Here is a 16,205-nt window from a genome sequence, read left to right as displayed (position 1 = left end):
GTTGATGTTTATGTGAACTTAGCAATGCAGTACCTAAAAAATTGACTCGGGCGGATGGCGTTCCTGTGCGCAGGTAAGGCCATGCGCAGCCTCTAAGGCTGCGTGGTGGCTCCTGCGTGTGCCTTTCCCTGCTCCCTTTGGCGGCGTTTGGGCTTTCTGTTCTTTCCTTTTCTTTTTTCCTGTTCGCCTTTGTGTTTGTTGTTGGGTGTGGAGTGGTGCGGGGGTTTGGGTGGGTGACGGACTGGTGGGAGGTTGTTCGGTGGGGGGGAAGTGGCTGGTGGAAGCGGTGGAGTAAGGGTTGGCTGGAGCCCGAGTGAGTTGGGTGGGACCATGGCTGTGGTTTCCAATAGTCTGGTTTTTACAGGCTCGAAGCCATCTCAAAAATTTTCAGAGGCTATGCATGCACAAAAATTGGAGTCATCTTTTGTGTGTGAGAGCTCTAAGCTCAAGAAAGTGAACGGATGTCTGCCGCGGAGTCAAGATCGGCCTGTTTTGGTTATCTCTCCGGAATCTGTCTAGGAAGATATCGCTTATTGGAGCCAACATGTTTTGATCTGCAAGTTTTTGGGTATTCGGATTCCTCTCTCGGCATTAGAATCTTGGATCCGTCGAACCTGGCATGTTGAGGGGGATTTTGATTTATTGGTAGCTGCAAATGGCTATTTCATGGTCGATTTTTCTAGTATCTCGGACCGTAATCGTGTTTTTGAAGGAGGGCCATATTTTTACAATCATGTTGGCTTGTTCATTAAGCCCTGGCATAGTGGTTTTAATGCGACAAAAGATCTTCCTACTCGGGTTCCTGTTTGGGTGCGTCTTCCATGGCTGCTGTTGGAGTTTTGGAGAGAGGATATTCTGCTTCGGATTGCTGCTCTGTTGGGGAAACCAGCTGCCATTGCTCAAAATACTTTGGAGAAAAAGGTATTTTCTTATGCTCGCATCTGTGTTGAAATTGACTTAAATAATCCTTTGCCAGACTCTTTGGAAATTTTTATTGGCTCGGCTTCGTGGATTCAACCGCTTGATTATGAGTCCCTCCCTTTTCGTTGCCGCTTCTGTCACGAGTATGGACACCTTCAGCGCCAGTGTCCTCGGGCACCCAAAGCTGCTGGGGTGTCTTCTTCTCCTTCTTCTGGGCCCTCGGTGGAGAAAGGGGATAAAGGGAAGGAATCTGGGGTTGAGGGTGGGCCTGATAAGGATGGCTTTATCCCTGTTAAGCAGAGAAATAAAGGGAGGGGGCACAAGCGGGCCTTTAAGGATAGTCAGAATGATCAAGGTTTCAATCGGTTTGAGGTCCTAGATAATCAGGCTGTGGAGGAAGGGATTCCTGTTGAGCTTTCTGCTGGGGCCTTTGGTATGGATGTTGGGATGGATACAGGGCTGGAGAAAGCGATTGTTGTGCAGAATTCATCTTCGGCATTGGTGCAGGGGAGTTCGGAGCCTCCTGGGGCCTCTGTAGATGTGCAGGATGATATTGTTTTAGCAGATTTGGCTAAGGCAGTGTTTTCTTCAGGCAAAGGGCGAGGATCGTCTCCTTCCTTGGGGGTGTTGCAACGCCCTCTCAAGAAGGGACATTTTGAATTTTCTTCGAAAGTTGGTCGTAAGAAGGATGCAGACAAGCTTAAATCTGCTGGGGATCTTTTGGTGGAATCTAGGGCTATTAAGACCCTTGAGGCCCACTTTTCTCAACCTTCCTCATGATTATTCTCTCATGGAATGCAAGGGGGTTGAATAGCACCCCCCATCAAAAGGCTATTCAAGATTTGATTGTTGTTCATTCTCCTGATATCTTTTGTATCCAGGAAACTAAGCTTATGGTGGATCTCATGTTTCAACATGCTCCTCGTATTTGGTTTTCTGGCCAGTGTCAGTGTATTGGATCTAGGGGAACCTCTGGGGGTCTGGCTCTTTTCTGGGATCCTCGTAAGGTTGTCCCTCATTGGTGGATTTCCAGCCAGTCTGCTATTTCTATGGTGGCCTCGATTTTGGAATCTGGTGAGACTATTTTGGTTAGTAATGTTTATGCTCCAATTGATATTCGTGGTAAATCCCAGCTTTGGGCTCATATCAGGTATGTTAGGTCCTGTGCTCCCTTTCTACCTTGGATTTTAGCTGGTGACTTCAATGTTGTGTTGAGCTTGGAGGAGAAAAGGGGAGGGCTGCCTAGGCTTGGCCCTGCTTCAGATATGTTTCGGACTAATGTGGACTCTCTAGCATTGATGGATGTAAAACCCTCTAATGGAATTTTCACTTGGAATAATAGACGGAGTGGGCCTGAAGCGATTACCCAGCGGCTTGATCGTTTCCTTGTCTCTTGCTCTTGGGTTAGAGGTAGCTTGGTCATTTGCTCTGAGATTCTTGACTGGCGTGGCTCTGATCATTGGCCAATTAAGTTTTCGACTTCAGCTTTTCCAAATCCTAAGAACCCCCCTTTCAAATTCCAGCTCATGTGGTTGCGTGATCCGTCTTTAGGTGATCTTGTGGCTCAATGGTGGCGGGATGGCGCCCCTGCCTATGGTACATCTATGTATTCTCTGGTTAAGAAGTTGCAATATGTTAAGTTTCATCTTAAGCGATGGAATAGGTTGAGTTTTGGTAATTTTCGGGCTAGGAAAAGAGAAGCGCTGGACCGCCTTGTTGTGATTACCCGTTAGATTCAGGATTTGGGCTTCTCGGAGGCTCTTGGGCATGCTGAATCCCAGGCTCTGAAATTGGTGGAAGAGTGGGAGCTCCGTGAAGAGATTTTCTGGAAACAAAAGGCTAGGATTGATTGGCTTCAAGAGGGTGATCGGAATACGGCCTTTTTCCATTATTCTGTGCAAGCTCGTCGAAATAAGTGCTTTATCTCTTCTCTTGTTAACTCTGAGGGTATTTCAATCTCTGCTCAACATGCTCTGTCTAGAGAGGCTCGTCAGTACTACTCTAATCTTTTCACTGAGGATTCTGTACCTGCTGAGGCTGATGAAAATAGAGTCCTTGCTTGTATTCCTTCTTTAATTTCTAATGAGGTGAATGCTTCTCTTATTCGCCCAGTGACTCTGTGTGAAGTGGAGGAGGTGGTGTTTGGGATGAACAAAGGGAAAGCCCCTGGCCCTGACGGGTTCCCAGTTGAGTTTTTCCAGGAGTTTTGGGATATTGTGAAGCAGGATTTGTTAGAGGTGGTTTGTGAGTCTCTTCATAGTAAGCAGATGCTTCGCGCCTTGAATGCTACTTTTCTGGTTCTCATTCCTAAGAAGGAAGGTGCTGACAAACTTGATCTCTTTAGACCTATTGCACTCTGTAATGTGGCATATAAGATTATTACGAAGTTGATGGCTGAGAGACTCAAATCTTGTTTGCCAATGATTATTTCTGAGGAGCAAGGCAGCTTTGTGGCTGGGCGGCAAATTTTGGATGGGGTGGTGGTTGCGTCTGAAGCCATTCATTCCATGGCTACTTCTCAGGAGAGGTCTATGTTTATCAAGTTGGATATGGCCAAAGCCTATGACAGAGTTAAATGGAGTTTTCTTCAGAAGATTCTGTTGGCCTTTGGTTTTTCCTCTGATTGGGTGAGTTGGGTGTTGAGTTGTGTGACTTCTTCCTCCTTTTCGGTTATTATGAATGGGGAGCCTTCTGAGCTTTTTGGGTCTACTAGGGGTCTTCGTCAGGGGGATCCGCACTCTCCTTATTTGTTTATTATTCTGGCTGAGGGGCTTGGCCGTCTTCTTAAATCTCAGGTTTCTCATGGCTTGATTCATGGTTGGCAGTGGGGGATGGGCTTGCCTACACTTTCTCATCTCCAATTCGTGGATGATACCTCTCTTATGGGTCTGGCTCGTATTAGGGAGGCTGATTCCTTCAGGAAAACTTTGGACATCTACCTTGCGGCTTCGGGCCAGAGAGTCAATGAGCAAAAGTCTTCTATTTTCTTCTTTAATACTCCTCAAGCTATCCAGCATAGGATTGCTGCCATTCTGCGGTTTCAAATTGGAACTCTTCCCTTTGTTTATTTGGGTATTCCTCTTACTGTTGGTCGTCTGCCCAGATCTTCTTGGCAGCAGTTGCTTGATAAGCTTAGGAGAAAGGTTTCTCAATGGACCCATCGTTGGTTGTCTTCTGCAGCTAGATTGACTCTTCTTAAGTCTGTCATCCAGGCCCTTCCCATCTACAGGTGCTTTGTTCAAGCGGCTCCTATGTATTTCCTTAAGGAATTTGATGCTCTTTCTCGTCAATTTCTTTGGAGCGGTAATTTATTGTCTTCAAAATGGAGCCTTGTTAAGTGGGAATCAGTGTGTAGACCTAAGCAGGAAGGGGGTCTTGGTTTACGCTCTGCTAGTTTGAATGGAAAAGCTCTTGCTGCTAAGCTTTACTGGCGCTGGTGCACCCATCAGCACCAGTTATGGGCTCGTATTCTCAACCTTAAATATCTTCGGGGTGTTGCTTCTTTTGAGGTCCCTCGCTATCCTCTGGAGGGGGGTGGTTCTATGATCTGGCATACTTTGAAAGTGGGGGCGCAGTTGATTAAGGATGCTCTTTTTTGGATCTGTCATTCGGGTTCACAGGCTCTTTTTTGGTTAGATTCTTGGGATGGTCATCCTCCTATTCTTTCTTCTTTTCCTCATCTCCAACCTCTATCTGAGGTTTTTAGCGCAGCTGGCTGGGATACTGTGGAGCATTATAAGGTGGCACAACATGATGGTTTGGTTCTTCGGTTTCGTTGGAAGCACCCTTCTGAGTGGCCTCCAGGAGGGTCTGAGGGGGATAGGTGTGAGCTTTCCCAACTTTTGGCTTCCCGTGCTTGTAATTCTTTGAGAGGAACTGATGTTTTGGCTTGGGATGGTTCAGACTTGTCTGGAAAGTACTCTGTGGTTGCTGGTTATAAACAGATTGGTAGGCAGTTGTTTGGGGACATTGAGGTCCCTTGGTGGAAGCATGTTTGGCACAAGTTGTCATGGCCCAAGTGCAACTTCTTTATGTGGTTAGTGGCCCAAAATCGGTGTCTCACTTGGGATAATTTATGTAAGCGTGGTTTTCAAGGCCCTTCTATGTGTGTTTTGTGTCAAGGTTGTGAAGAGAGTGTATCCCATATCTTCTTCCAATGCTCCTATGCTAGGGAGATTTGGCACTTCTGGTGGGGAGTGTGGAATACGACCTGCTGGCATGTTTCCTCTTTGGTGGAATTTTGGGAACGATGGGGAAGGGCCCCTGTTTCTACTTCCTTTCTCCAGGCTGCTTGGGCCATTGGGCCTTCCTTTATTATCTGGAATCTTTGGTTGGAGAGGAATAGGCGGATCTTTCAAGATTTGCAGCTGATGGCTCCTCACCTTTGGAGGAAAATTTTACACTCCTTAGGGGAAACTATTGTCGCTAAGTGTGATATGACTATGCGGGTGGACCCTCGGGATGTTGATTGTTGTAATCGCCTTCATCTTCCTCCTCCGCAACGACAACTCATGCGTAACAGGTGTAGGCATCCTACCCCAAAGGTGAATAGGGAGGGAAGATGGTCCCCTCCTCCCTTGGGAGTCCTAAAAATCAACTCGGATGGCTCTTCTCGTGGTAATCCTGGTCATGCTGGCATTGGAGGTGTGGGTCGTGATAGCTCAGGGGATGTTCAGTTTATTTTCTCTGAGTATAAGGGTCTTCATACGAATAATCTTATGGAGGCTCAGGCTATTTTAGTGGCTATGGAGCGGGCCAATCAGTTGGGTTGGCGAAGGATCATATGTGAGTCTGACTCCCAGGTTGTGGTGAACTTACTGAAAAGGCAGTATATGGATAATGTGAGCTGGCAGCTGGCCTTGATTGTTGAACAAATTCTCACTCTCTGTGCATCTCTGGAGCATGTTACTTTCAACCATATTCCCCGTGAATGGAATGGTGTGGCTGATTGCTTGGCTAAATGGGCTTCCAATCATATGCATGATTGGAATTTGGTGGATCGGGGCCATCTGCCCCCGGATTTGTCTCATCAATTGGATCACTTGGTTGATCTTGATAGGGCCATTTAATGGCCTTGCTTTGTAATGTCTCCTTGGTTTAATAATATTTTTACCCCCTTTATGTTAAAAACCCTAATCCTCCTAAAGATGTCTTTAATAAGATGGATACCCAAAATATTTTGGGGGAGAAGCCAATGGACAACCTACTATTGAAATTTTTATTATGGAAAATCATGACTCCAATATGGACTCTTCCCCAATGGGGACCGAAAACTTTGGGACAAATAATGTTAACATGGGTTCTTCCCCTGTGGAGGATGGGTTGAATAGTCATATTAAGAAGATATATTTAAGGAAATAATGATCTCTGAGATAAAGGAAAAACATGATGACAATAAGGAACAAAACCCCTAAGCCACTATTTAACGCAAGAAGAATGCTCAAGAAATAGTGCTTGTAAATAAAGGATTAAAACCTCACTCTTAGACCCTCTCAGTATTACAAAAATAGTAATGTTGAAGGGATAGCACTAAAAGAGAACATAAAAGATCTTACTCAAGTGGAGAATGAGAAAGTAACAACTCTTATTATCATCAACAAGGATGCTAACAACAATAATACTATGCTCGTAGAATTAACTGACACCACTTACTTAGTTTAATTTGAGGGTAGTATAACTAAAAGTGAAGGTAATGACATGAAATGTTTTGATCCTCTATCTCAAGATCCATAAATGGATGAAATTGGAGAAGGGAAGAAAGGTGGTAACGATAAAATAAAAATAAAAAGGAAAACTTTTAGTAGAACAAATAGCACGAGTCTTAAAAATTGAGAAGAACAAGAAGGGGAAGGGGAATGCCCCCCCTAAACATTTTGATGGATTATATAAGAATGGAAAATCCAACTCATCCTCCTAATATAAAGAATGATTAACTGTATCAGTTGGAATATTAGGGGACTTGAATCTCTAAATAGGAATACATCAAGCGAACCTTTTGCAATCAGATAAAGAATTTGGATTTTTTGCTACTATAAGAAGTCAAAGCTTTCATGTTTCAATTGAATAACAACCTTAGATTTATATGGAAAGATGTCCTAGCATTTCTAATGCAGGAGCATCCCTGGTCGATGAGCAATCTTGCATCAACCAAAAATATTTCCTTTCAGTTTTGTTCTTATTTAGTTCTTTATGTAGTTTTTTGTGTTCTTATTGGTTGGTATCGGTAGTTGCTTTCTTTTCATGGAAAATCTTATTTTTGGTTTCTACGTGAGTTCATGTGCTTAATTCCAGGTTTCCAGTTCATTTGGGTTCTTTTCCGGTCAGATATCCCTCTGGTTGACTCTTTCTGGGTCTCGGGATAGTTCTTGTGCTTACTAGTTGATTTTCCTTCATTACTGGCATGATTCTTGGAGTCTGGATCTATCTTGGGTTTTGTCTGATGTTCTTTGGCATGTGGCCAACCTTCCTATTGAACTGCACTTCATGGTTGTTATTTTCGGGAAAGATTTCTTTAATTCTTAGGGCTGACCTAATTATACGTTTCATTATCCTGCATTGGTAAATGTAATCTTATGAGGTCGACCCATATATTTTCCTGGTCGGTATAAATATGGTATTATGTAATCATTTGTAGGGGCAAAGGAAGTAGAATTGAGATTGAGGATTGAGATTCGCATTTTGTGATCCAGTTGATTCTTAGAGTCTCAGATTGGATTGTATCTGGCTGATAACTTGCATGTAATTGGTTAACTACCAGATGTTCTTTGATGATTTTATGATGATAATCAGATAGTTGTTGGATGTTCTAAAGTAATAATATGATCTTTTTATATAATCTTGTTATGTTTTCTTATTTCTTTCATTGTGTTACTCTTATTGCATAAGCCGGTTGATTCTCTTTGAGGGTTTTACCAGTTATGGTTGCACCAAGTCGTATTAGAGATGGTTATGGACTGGCTGGTGGAAGAATCATCTGCAAACATTGAGGCATTCCTTTGGGTGGACAGATCACCGGTTGGAGGTAGGTTGCGTGTGTGTTCAATAAATCATCTAGGGGAGGCAATTGAAAGTAGTAGTCAGATTGTCGAGTTGAGGCAGTTCATCGGAGTGGAAGAGGAGATACCACCTAGAAGGACAAACCCCCAAAGGGTAGAGAAGATGATGGAAGACTTCAGGAATGAAGTGAGGAATTAAATCTGAAATGCTTTGGCTAGTTTGCGAAGAAACCCCGAATCAGAGGATGAGTATGAAGAAGTCACAGAAGAGCTTGAGGAAGCTAATGGATCGGAAGATAAAAAAGAGGAAAGATTCTAGAGAGTCGTGGTGCAAGCGAGTAAGGTTCATAAAGTGGAGGTTTTTGACTTTTTCGGAACACTGAACCTAGAGGATATGATCGATTGGATCATAGAGTTGGAGGACTACTTTGATTTTGAGGATGTTAAGGACTCGCAGAGAGTTCAATTGGCATAGACTAAGTTGAAAGGACATGCTGCCTTGTGGTGGAAAGAATTGCAGAAAGATAGAGTGGAGAATGGTGAATTGAAGATCACCCAATGGAGACAGATGGTTGCAAGATTGAAGGCCAAGTTCATACTAGGAGACTATGAATTGGAGTTGTTCAAGAAGTTGCAGAACTTGAAACAAAGAAACATGAATGTGAAGGAATATATTGAGAAATTCTACAAAGTGGTGATTAGATTTGGACATAGAGAGATGGACAGAGAAAAGGTGGCAAGGTATATAAATGGAATTGCTTTTAACATTCAATATGAGATGAGTATGTTGAGGGTTTCCACAGTTGAAGAAGCTTACCAGTATGCTTTGAAGGCTAAGGAGAAGATAAGAAGAAGACAACCGAATAGAGGGAAGGATAAATTCAAAGGTCGGATGAGTGACAGTATGAAGAAACCGGTTGAGGAAGATGAATCAAAACCTAAGTGGAGTAAATAACTGGGGCAAAAATCTCAAAGGAAAGGAAGTAGTAGTATCGGTAGAGAGTTTCCTGGCAAATGTTACAAGTGTAGAGAAACCGGACATAAATTCTATGAATGTAAGTAGGGAATGGCAAGAAGTTGTGTGGCAAATGAGGAACCAGAAGGTGAAGATATCAGATCTAACTGTGCACCAAAGCAAGGAGAATCCCTTATGTTCAAAAGAAAGGATACCAGATCTACTCAGAGGAAGAGTCTTTTCCGGACTGTGTGTAAATTAGGTGGTAAGTGTTGCAAGGTTATTGTAGATAGTGGAAGTACTGGCAATTTCATATTTCCGGAGATGGTTGTGAAGCTTGGATTGAAGAGGCTTGAGCATCCTTGTCCTTATGAGGTAAGTTGGTTGCAAGATGATCAAAAGATAGATATAAAGGAGCAATGTTTGGTGAATTTTAATATTGGATCTTTCAAAGATGAGGTTTTGTGTGATGTTGTATCTATGAGTGCTTGTCATGTATTGTTGGGAAAACCTTGGCAGTTTGATAGAGGAGCTATTTATGACTGTAGAAGAAACCTAGTCACCATTGAGAAGGATGGGAAGAAGTTCCCATTTATTTCTTTGAAGGAGAAAGAGAAGGAGGTGAAGAATCTGAGTCCTGAGAAAAGTTGCAGTTTTGAGAAACTGGTGGCAGAAGTTATACCGGAAGGTGTAAAGAATTATCTAATAGAACTGATTGTAGAGGTTATACCAGAAGGTTTGAAGAAATATTTGATAGAACCCATTGCAAAGGTTATACTAGAGGTTGACATGAGTTTGCTGAAGGATCTGACAAATGAGCCTAATGGACAGATGGAACCGGATGACAAAGAGCTTATGGTAACAAACCAGATGAAGTCTTGTGGCAGAAACAAATCAGAGTTGTAGAGGAAAGAGAGCAGTAAACAGAGATAATGTGAAAATCTGAAGCAAAATAAGAGAAACAAAGAGAGTCAGAGGTTATAGAAGCCGGTTGAGGCACTAAAGGAGCTAAAGCGGAGGTTGGCAGATAAGGAAGATATTTGGATCAAAAATGAGCATGCGGTCCTTATTCTAAACCCTTTTAGATGTTCATGAGTTGCCTCTCATGGAATATCTTTTTCTACCTGGGTTGTCTGATGCAGGAGCATCCCTAGTTGATGAGAAATCTTGCATCAACCAAAAATATTTCCTTTCAATTTTATTCTTATGTAGTTCTTTATGCATTATTTTGTGTTATTACCAATTGGTATCGGTAGTTGCTTTCTTTTCGTGGTAAATCTTATTTTCATTATCCAGGTGGCTTCATGTGCTTAATTCCATATTTCTAGTTCACTTGGGTTCTTTTCCAGTCAGATATCACTTCTGGTTGACTATTTCTGGGTTCTGGGACAGTTCTTGTGTTTACCAGTTGGTTTTCCTTCATTACCGACACAATTCTTGGCGTGTGGATCTATCTTGGGTCTTGTTTGATGTTCTTGGGTGTGTGGTCAACCTTCCTATTGAACCGCACTTCGTGGTTGTTATTTTTTGGAAAGATTTCTTTAATTCCTAGGGCCGACCTAATTACACGTTTCATTTTCCTGCATTGGTAAATGTAATCTTATGAGGCTGACCCTTCGGTGGGTATAAATATGGTATTAAATAATCATTTGAAGGGGTAGAGGAAGTAGAATTGAGATTGAGGATTGAGATTCACATTTTGTGATCTGACTGATTCTCAGAGTCCCAGATTGGATTGTATCTAGTTGATAGCCTGCATGTAACCGGTTAACTACCAGATGTTCTTTGATGATTTTATGATGATAATTGGATGGTTGTCAGATGCTCTAAAGAAATAATATGATATGTTTATGTAATCATGTTATGTTGTATTCCTACTTTCATTGTGTTACTCTTGCTGCATAAGCCGATTGATTCTCTTTGAGGGTTTTACTGGTTATGGCTGGACCAATTTCACACTAGTCATGATAGAGGGAAAGGTGGGATTGTTATAATAATCGGTAATGAATAGATCAAGTACATAAAAAACATAGCATGATCTCCATGCAATAGGTGCTTATTGATTGAGCTTGAAAGAAACAACTTCAAATTTGGGGTCTACTATGTGTTTGTTTCAAACAATTATAAAGAGGGAATACCATTGTTGCAGTGGATGGCTTCTTGTCTCCCCAACAACCCACAAATCTTAGGTGGAAACTTTAATATGATTGAAAGTATATAAGACAAAATGGGAGGAAACTCTTGGAGTTAAAAGGGAAATAAAAAATTATTTTGGGAAAGATCAAAGAAAATTTTCAAACTATTTGATTCATTAGAATGTTGTTATATATGCATGGTGTAATAATCAAGATGTTGGGAAAGAGTGTACTTTAGTCTCAATAGAATTTATGCACAAAGAGACGCGTTTTGTTTTGATAATTTAGCAATAGCTCCAATCGTGTTTAGGTGGAGGCAAAATCCCTATCAAATAATTATCCTATTATGACCAAAATTATATTCAAAATCATTGGTTGGGATAAGAACAACAAAAAGGAGGCTTCTACAAACTCAATACAGAGCTCCTTAAGCAACAAGATTGCTTTGATGGAATACATACTTTCAGGGTTATTACTAAAGATTTCAAAAAGGTCAAGCCAGGAAATATTAGAACACGCTGACTAAAAATCTGCAAAAATTGCTTAGCACTATCGGTAAAAGAAATGCTATTAGCAATAGAAAATTTGAATGTTGCCTATAGGAGGAACTGAAAAAACTTAACACAATTTAAAACTTGATCTTGGAAATAGTGAATTGATTATAAACCTCAAGATTGTCCAACATAAACTGAGGAAGTTTCAGATAAAAAGAGAACATGGAGCCAACATAAGAGCTAAGATGATCTCAATTTGGGAAGGGGATAAGGGAACTAACTATTTCTTTAACATCCCTAGGGCTAAGAAATGTGTAGAAACAACAAGACCAATCCAGGTTGCCCGGTGATCCCATAATACTAGGTTACACTTTTTGGCCAAACTTGACTCCGAAATCAACATTTTGCACTAGATCTTCACTTTCTAACACTTATAGTAGTTAAACCATTAAGAATTTGAAGATGAAGTAAAATACTAATTTGTGAGGATTTTCATCTAGACTCTAAATATATATTTTTAAAATAATTAGAAATGAATTGTCCATATTTTTACTTAACTTTCAATAATTTAATATATATAATCATCAACATTTTTCAGAAGTGACATTTACTATGTAGTGCATAACATTTTTTATAGGAAGAATGAAATTTTAAAAATTTTAAAATATAGATTTGTCATGGACCAATATCTAATGGATGGATAGTTTTTGATAATTTTTTGTTACATATATTTTTTTGTAGTTAATTGTTGAAGTTGGAGTAATTGTAATTTGGAGAGGTGTATTATGTAATGCATAAAAAATTTTGTATGAATTTGAATTAAATTAATCTTTCTATGTTGAAATGAGGATATCAATACCTAGGGAAAAGATATTTTTTACAAATTTTTCTCTATTTTCAATTTTCCCCATGTGAAACACGGTCTTTAATATTTGATGAAAAACCTATATTCATAAGAAATAAAAAACAAATATATTAATAAAATTAAATATATGGAAAATTATACTTTTTGGAAAGCTTATAATAAGGACTACATACTTATAAAACAAAAGCTCTTAATGAATTCATTTGGCCCCTCAAAAGATAATGTAAAAGTGGTTTTTTGTCAGCAATTTGATAGGTGTGAAGGACACTTCATTGCACGTTTGATTTAAAAGCATGGATGTTCTATCCAAGGAATTTTGATCTAAGAGGTTTTGATATAACTCTCTTTAATTAATTGCTTCAAATGGGACCTCTCAAGGGTTAAATCATTATATTTTCTAAAACATGTGTGATTTGAGCAAAAATCAGGATGCACCAAAAAGTGTACCAAAGATTAGAAAATTCACAAAGATATTGCTACTTTGTGGATTTGTTGCAAGTTTTTGGGGATTTTCATCTTTTCATTTTGGTGCAAATTTGAGGTAGGAACCCCGCATCTTTCTATTTGATTTATCTTTTCAATTCTAGTTGTGTGCAAATCAATCAATGGATTAAATAGAACATTTTCTTTATGTAACCATTTTGATTCACTATGTATCCAATTTGATATGAGACATATTGTAAAACCTTCATTTTTAAAATGTTACCATGTCAAAATTTGAATTGAATGGGAAAATTGTTGAACCCAAGGCAGGACTAAGAGGGGGGTGAATCAGTTTTACAAACAATAAAAATAGCACATAAACAATTAAAGAACAAAACATATCCAACACATGAACACCAAGATTTATACATGAAAAACCCAAATAGGTAAAAACCATGGTGAGCACTTGCCCACAAGAATATATCCACTATATATGCAATGATTGCAAAGATAGAGCTAATTGCTCCAAACTTGTACACCAAGGTTAACTACTCAGGAGACAAGATACAAAAGGGACTTACAAAACCTCAAGATAACTTCACTCAGGGCAAGATACAAAAAAAAGATCTTAAAAGAAGGATCTCCTCATCATGAAGTTGTCCTTGAACTCTACATCAAGCGACCAACATCAACACACACAACTCTGATCTCAACTGCCAACACTCTATCTCAACTCTCTATCACAGTCATAGCACAACTTACATATCATTCAAACACAACTCTTCTTTGTTGCTCACACTTCCTCTGATCTTTTCACTTCACCACATCATCTACACTCTATCTCATTATGATTTCTTTAACTCAAACATCCAAATGCCTTATATAAAAGATAGATCATCAAAGATTAAAATAGGTCGGCCTAAATCAAAATATACTTTTTGAACCAAAAACATACATATTGATCCACTGTAGGAGAAAGAGAGGACCAAAACACATTTCCCAAAGATTAATTCACTAATTCGTAATCATCGAAACCTAACCAACAACATTTCCACACACTACACAACCACATAAGTAATTATTGATCAAAACATAGTCTCCAAAGCAAATAACTCAAATCCAGATCTCTACATGCTATGGTGAGACCCATAAAACATAAAAAATGCTTCCACAATTCATATATGGACCTAAGGATAGGTCAAACATAAAATCTCACAACTGGCAATGAACAATTCCACAATACCTAAAGAACACAAAGATTTTTTTGAACCACAGAACCAACATAACCATGATACCAAAACTATATCCAATGAAGATAACAATAATATTCAACACCAACAACATATTTTTAACTCAAGCACTTTGAGAACAACCAATACAACAACTGCACCAACAACACAACAAGATAACTCTACACCACTGACATTTCAGACCAAACCAGAACAACAAGTTTGACACTAATGACAACCATAGGAACACATCAACTCATATTTCTAACAATCTTCCCCTTTGTCATTGATGGCCACACTTGATAACACGATAAAATCTGCACTTCAACCAAAACTCAAAGAAGAAAAATACCGCTCAATATCTCTCAAACTAAGATAATAGTGGGAGATTCAAAGTTCCCATCCCCAAAGGGGTGGGTGGGAGAACCTTAGCGGGTGGGTGGGAAACTATAATTCCATTGGGAGGGAACAGTCTTCCCAAAACATATTGCTCAAAATATACTACTCAAACACATATTACTCAATCTCTCCCTAACTAACAACATAATCTCTCGTAAACTATCCTAATCTCTCTCAATCTCTCCCAGTCTCTCCCCCTTTGCCATTAAGGACAAAGATCACAACAACACTGCACACCACTTCTCACCTCTGCTCCCCCTAAGAGTAACCACAACATCGATCCAAGAAAATAAATAGGCATGAAAGCTCGCCCTGAAAAGATGCATCCCCATAATCCACCTAGCTAGAAGGAGGGGAAATGACCCCAAGCTTCTCCTAAAGAAACTCAAACGAATCCTTTGCCAATGCCTTAGTGAAAATATTTGTAACCTGTTCATTTGTAGAAATGTATTCTAATTGAACTTCCTTCTTAGCCACTTTCTCTCTTAAATAATGATATCTGATTGAAATATGCTTTGTTCTTGAATGCATAAAAAGATTCTTTGAAATATTTATTACACCTGTATTATAGCACAAATTAGGAATTGCTTCATCATATGTTACCTTGATATCCTTAAGAATTAGTCTCATCCACATCACTTGAGTACAACAATATGTCACTACAATATACCCTACTTCAGTAGTAGATAAGGAAATTGAGTCTTGTTTCTTACTAAACCAAGAAACAAATTTGTCTCTTAAAAAGTGCACCACCACTAGTACTCTTCTGATCATCAATACTTCCAGCCCAGTTTGCATCAGTATAAGATTTCAAAATGAAATCTCCACCTTTTTTGTACCAAAGTCCAAAGTCCAGATTTGCCTAAAATCTAGCTACCAAATAAACAACCTGTATGATATCTGATTTGGACATAGTCAAATACAACAATCCTCCAATCATCGACCTGTTCTTCTTTTGTTCAACTTCCAGAGACTCATTATCTTTTCTCAACTTGCACCCAATAGTTAAAGGAGTAGTAATCGGTTTGCAATCATTAAAACCAAATTTCAAGTCAACATTTCCTTCACATACTTGATTTGAGAAATAAATATTTCGTCTTCTAATTAACTAAATTGCAACCCAAGAAAGAAAGACAACTCACCTGACACCTAAAATTCATTTTGTAGCTCCTTAGCAAATTCTTTACATAGAGCATAATTTTCTTCAAATATAATATAATCAACATAAACTATAACAATCAACAACTTATCTCCATCAATCTTGAAACAAAGACTATTGTCTTTTTTACCTTTCTTGAAATTCTGTTGAAGTAAATACCCATCCATTCTTCCTTACCAGGCTCTAGGTGCTTGTTTAAGCCCATAGAAATCTTTCTTCAGTCTACACACCATATGTGGATCTTTTGTCAATCTAAATCAAATCGGTTGCTCAATGTAAACTTCTCTTCTAGATCTCCATTCAAAAATATTGATTTGAGATCCATCTGATAAACCTTAAAGTTTCAAGAAACATGTGTATAGCTTCCATCCTTGCTGCAAATGCAAAATTTTCTTCAAAGTCTATACCATCTACTTGAGAACATCCTTTACATACCAGTCTTGCTTTATTCCTTGTCACTTGTCCTTTCTCATTCAACTTATTTTTGAATACCCACGTAGTTCCAATTACATTCTTGTCCACGGTACTAGCTCCCAAGTAGATTGTTCTTCTGGATCTGATATAGTTCTTCTTCCATTGCCTCTACCCAACTTTCATATTTGATCACTTCCTTATAAGTCTTTGACTCAA

The 16,205-nt window shown here is 39.4% G+C and overlaps 1 protein-coding gene across 1 annotated transcript; it reads left to right on the top strand.

The window, feature by feature from the left end:
* The first annotated feature begins 666 nt into the window (after window positions 1-666).
* Window positions 667-5,990, top strand: LOC131075253 (uncharacterized). The gene is made up of 3 exons (XM_058012084.2): window positions 667-1,644; window positions 1,803-2,537; window positions 2,655-5,990. The coding sequence occupies exons 1-3, from the start codon at window positions 667-669 to the stop codon at window positions 5,988-5,990; spliced, it is 5,049 nt and encodes a 1,682-aa protein (XP_057868067.2).
* Window positions 5,991-16,205: the final 10,215 nt, after the last annotated feature.

The sequence above is a fragment of the Cryptomeria japonica genome, chromosome 3 (assembly GCF_030272615.1).
Source record: "Cryptomeria japonica chromosome 3, Sugi_1.0, whole genome shotgun sequence".
In the NCBI taxonomy this organism is placed as follows: domain Eukaryota; kingdom Viridiplantae; phylum Streptophyta; class Pinopsida; order Cupressales; family Cupressaceae; genus Cryptomeria; species Cryptomeria japonica.
This window is presented reverse-complemented; position numbering and strand designations above follow the sequence as displayed.

Excerpts from the sequence above, each read along its gene's own strand:
- LOC131075253 (XM_058012084.2), top strand. The coding sequence starts at position 667 with ATGGTCGATTTTTCTAGTATCTCGGACCGTAATCGTGTTTTTGAAGGA. Across the intron at positions 1,645-1,802 it reads AATCTGCTGGGGATCTTTTG|GAAACTAAGCTTATGGTGGA; the intron begins GTGGAATCTAGG and ends TTTTGTATCCAG. Across the intron at positions 2,538-2,654 it reads GTACATCTATGTATTCTCTG|ATTCAGGATTTGGGCTTCTC; the intron begins GTTAAGAAGTTG and ends ATTACCCGTTAG.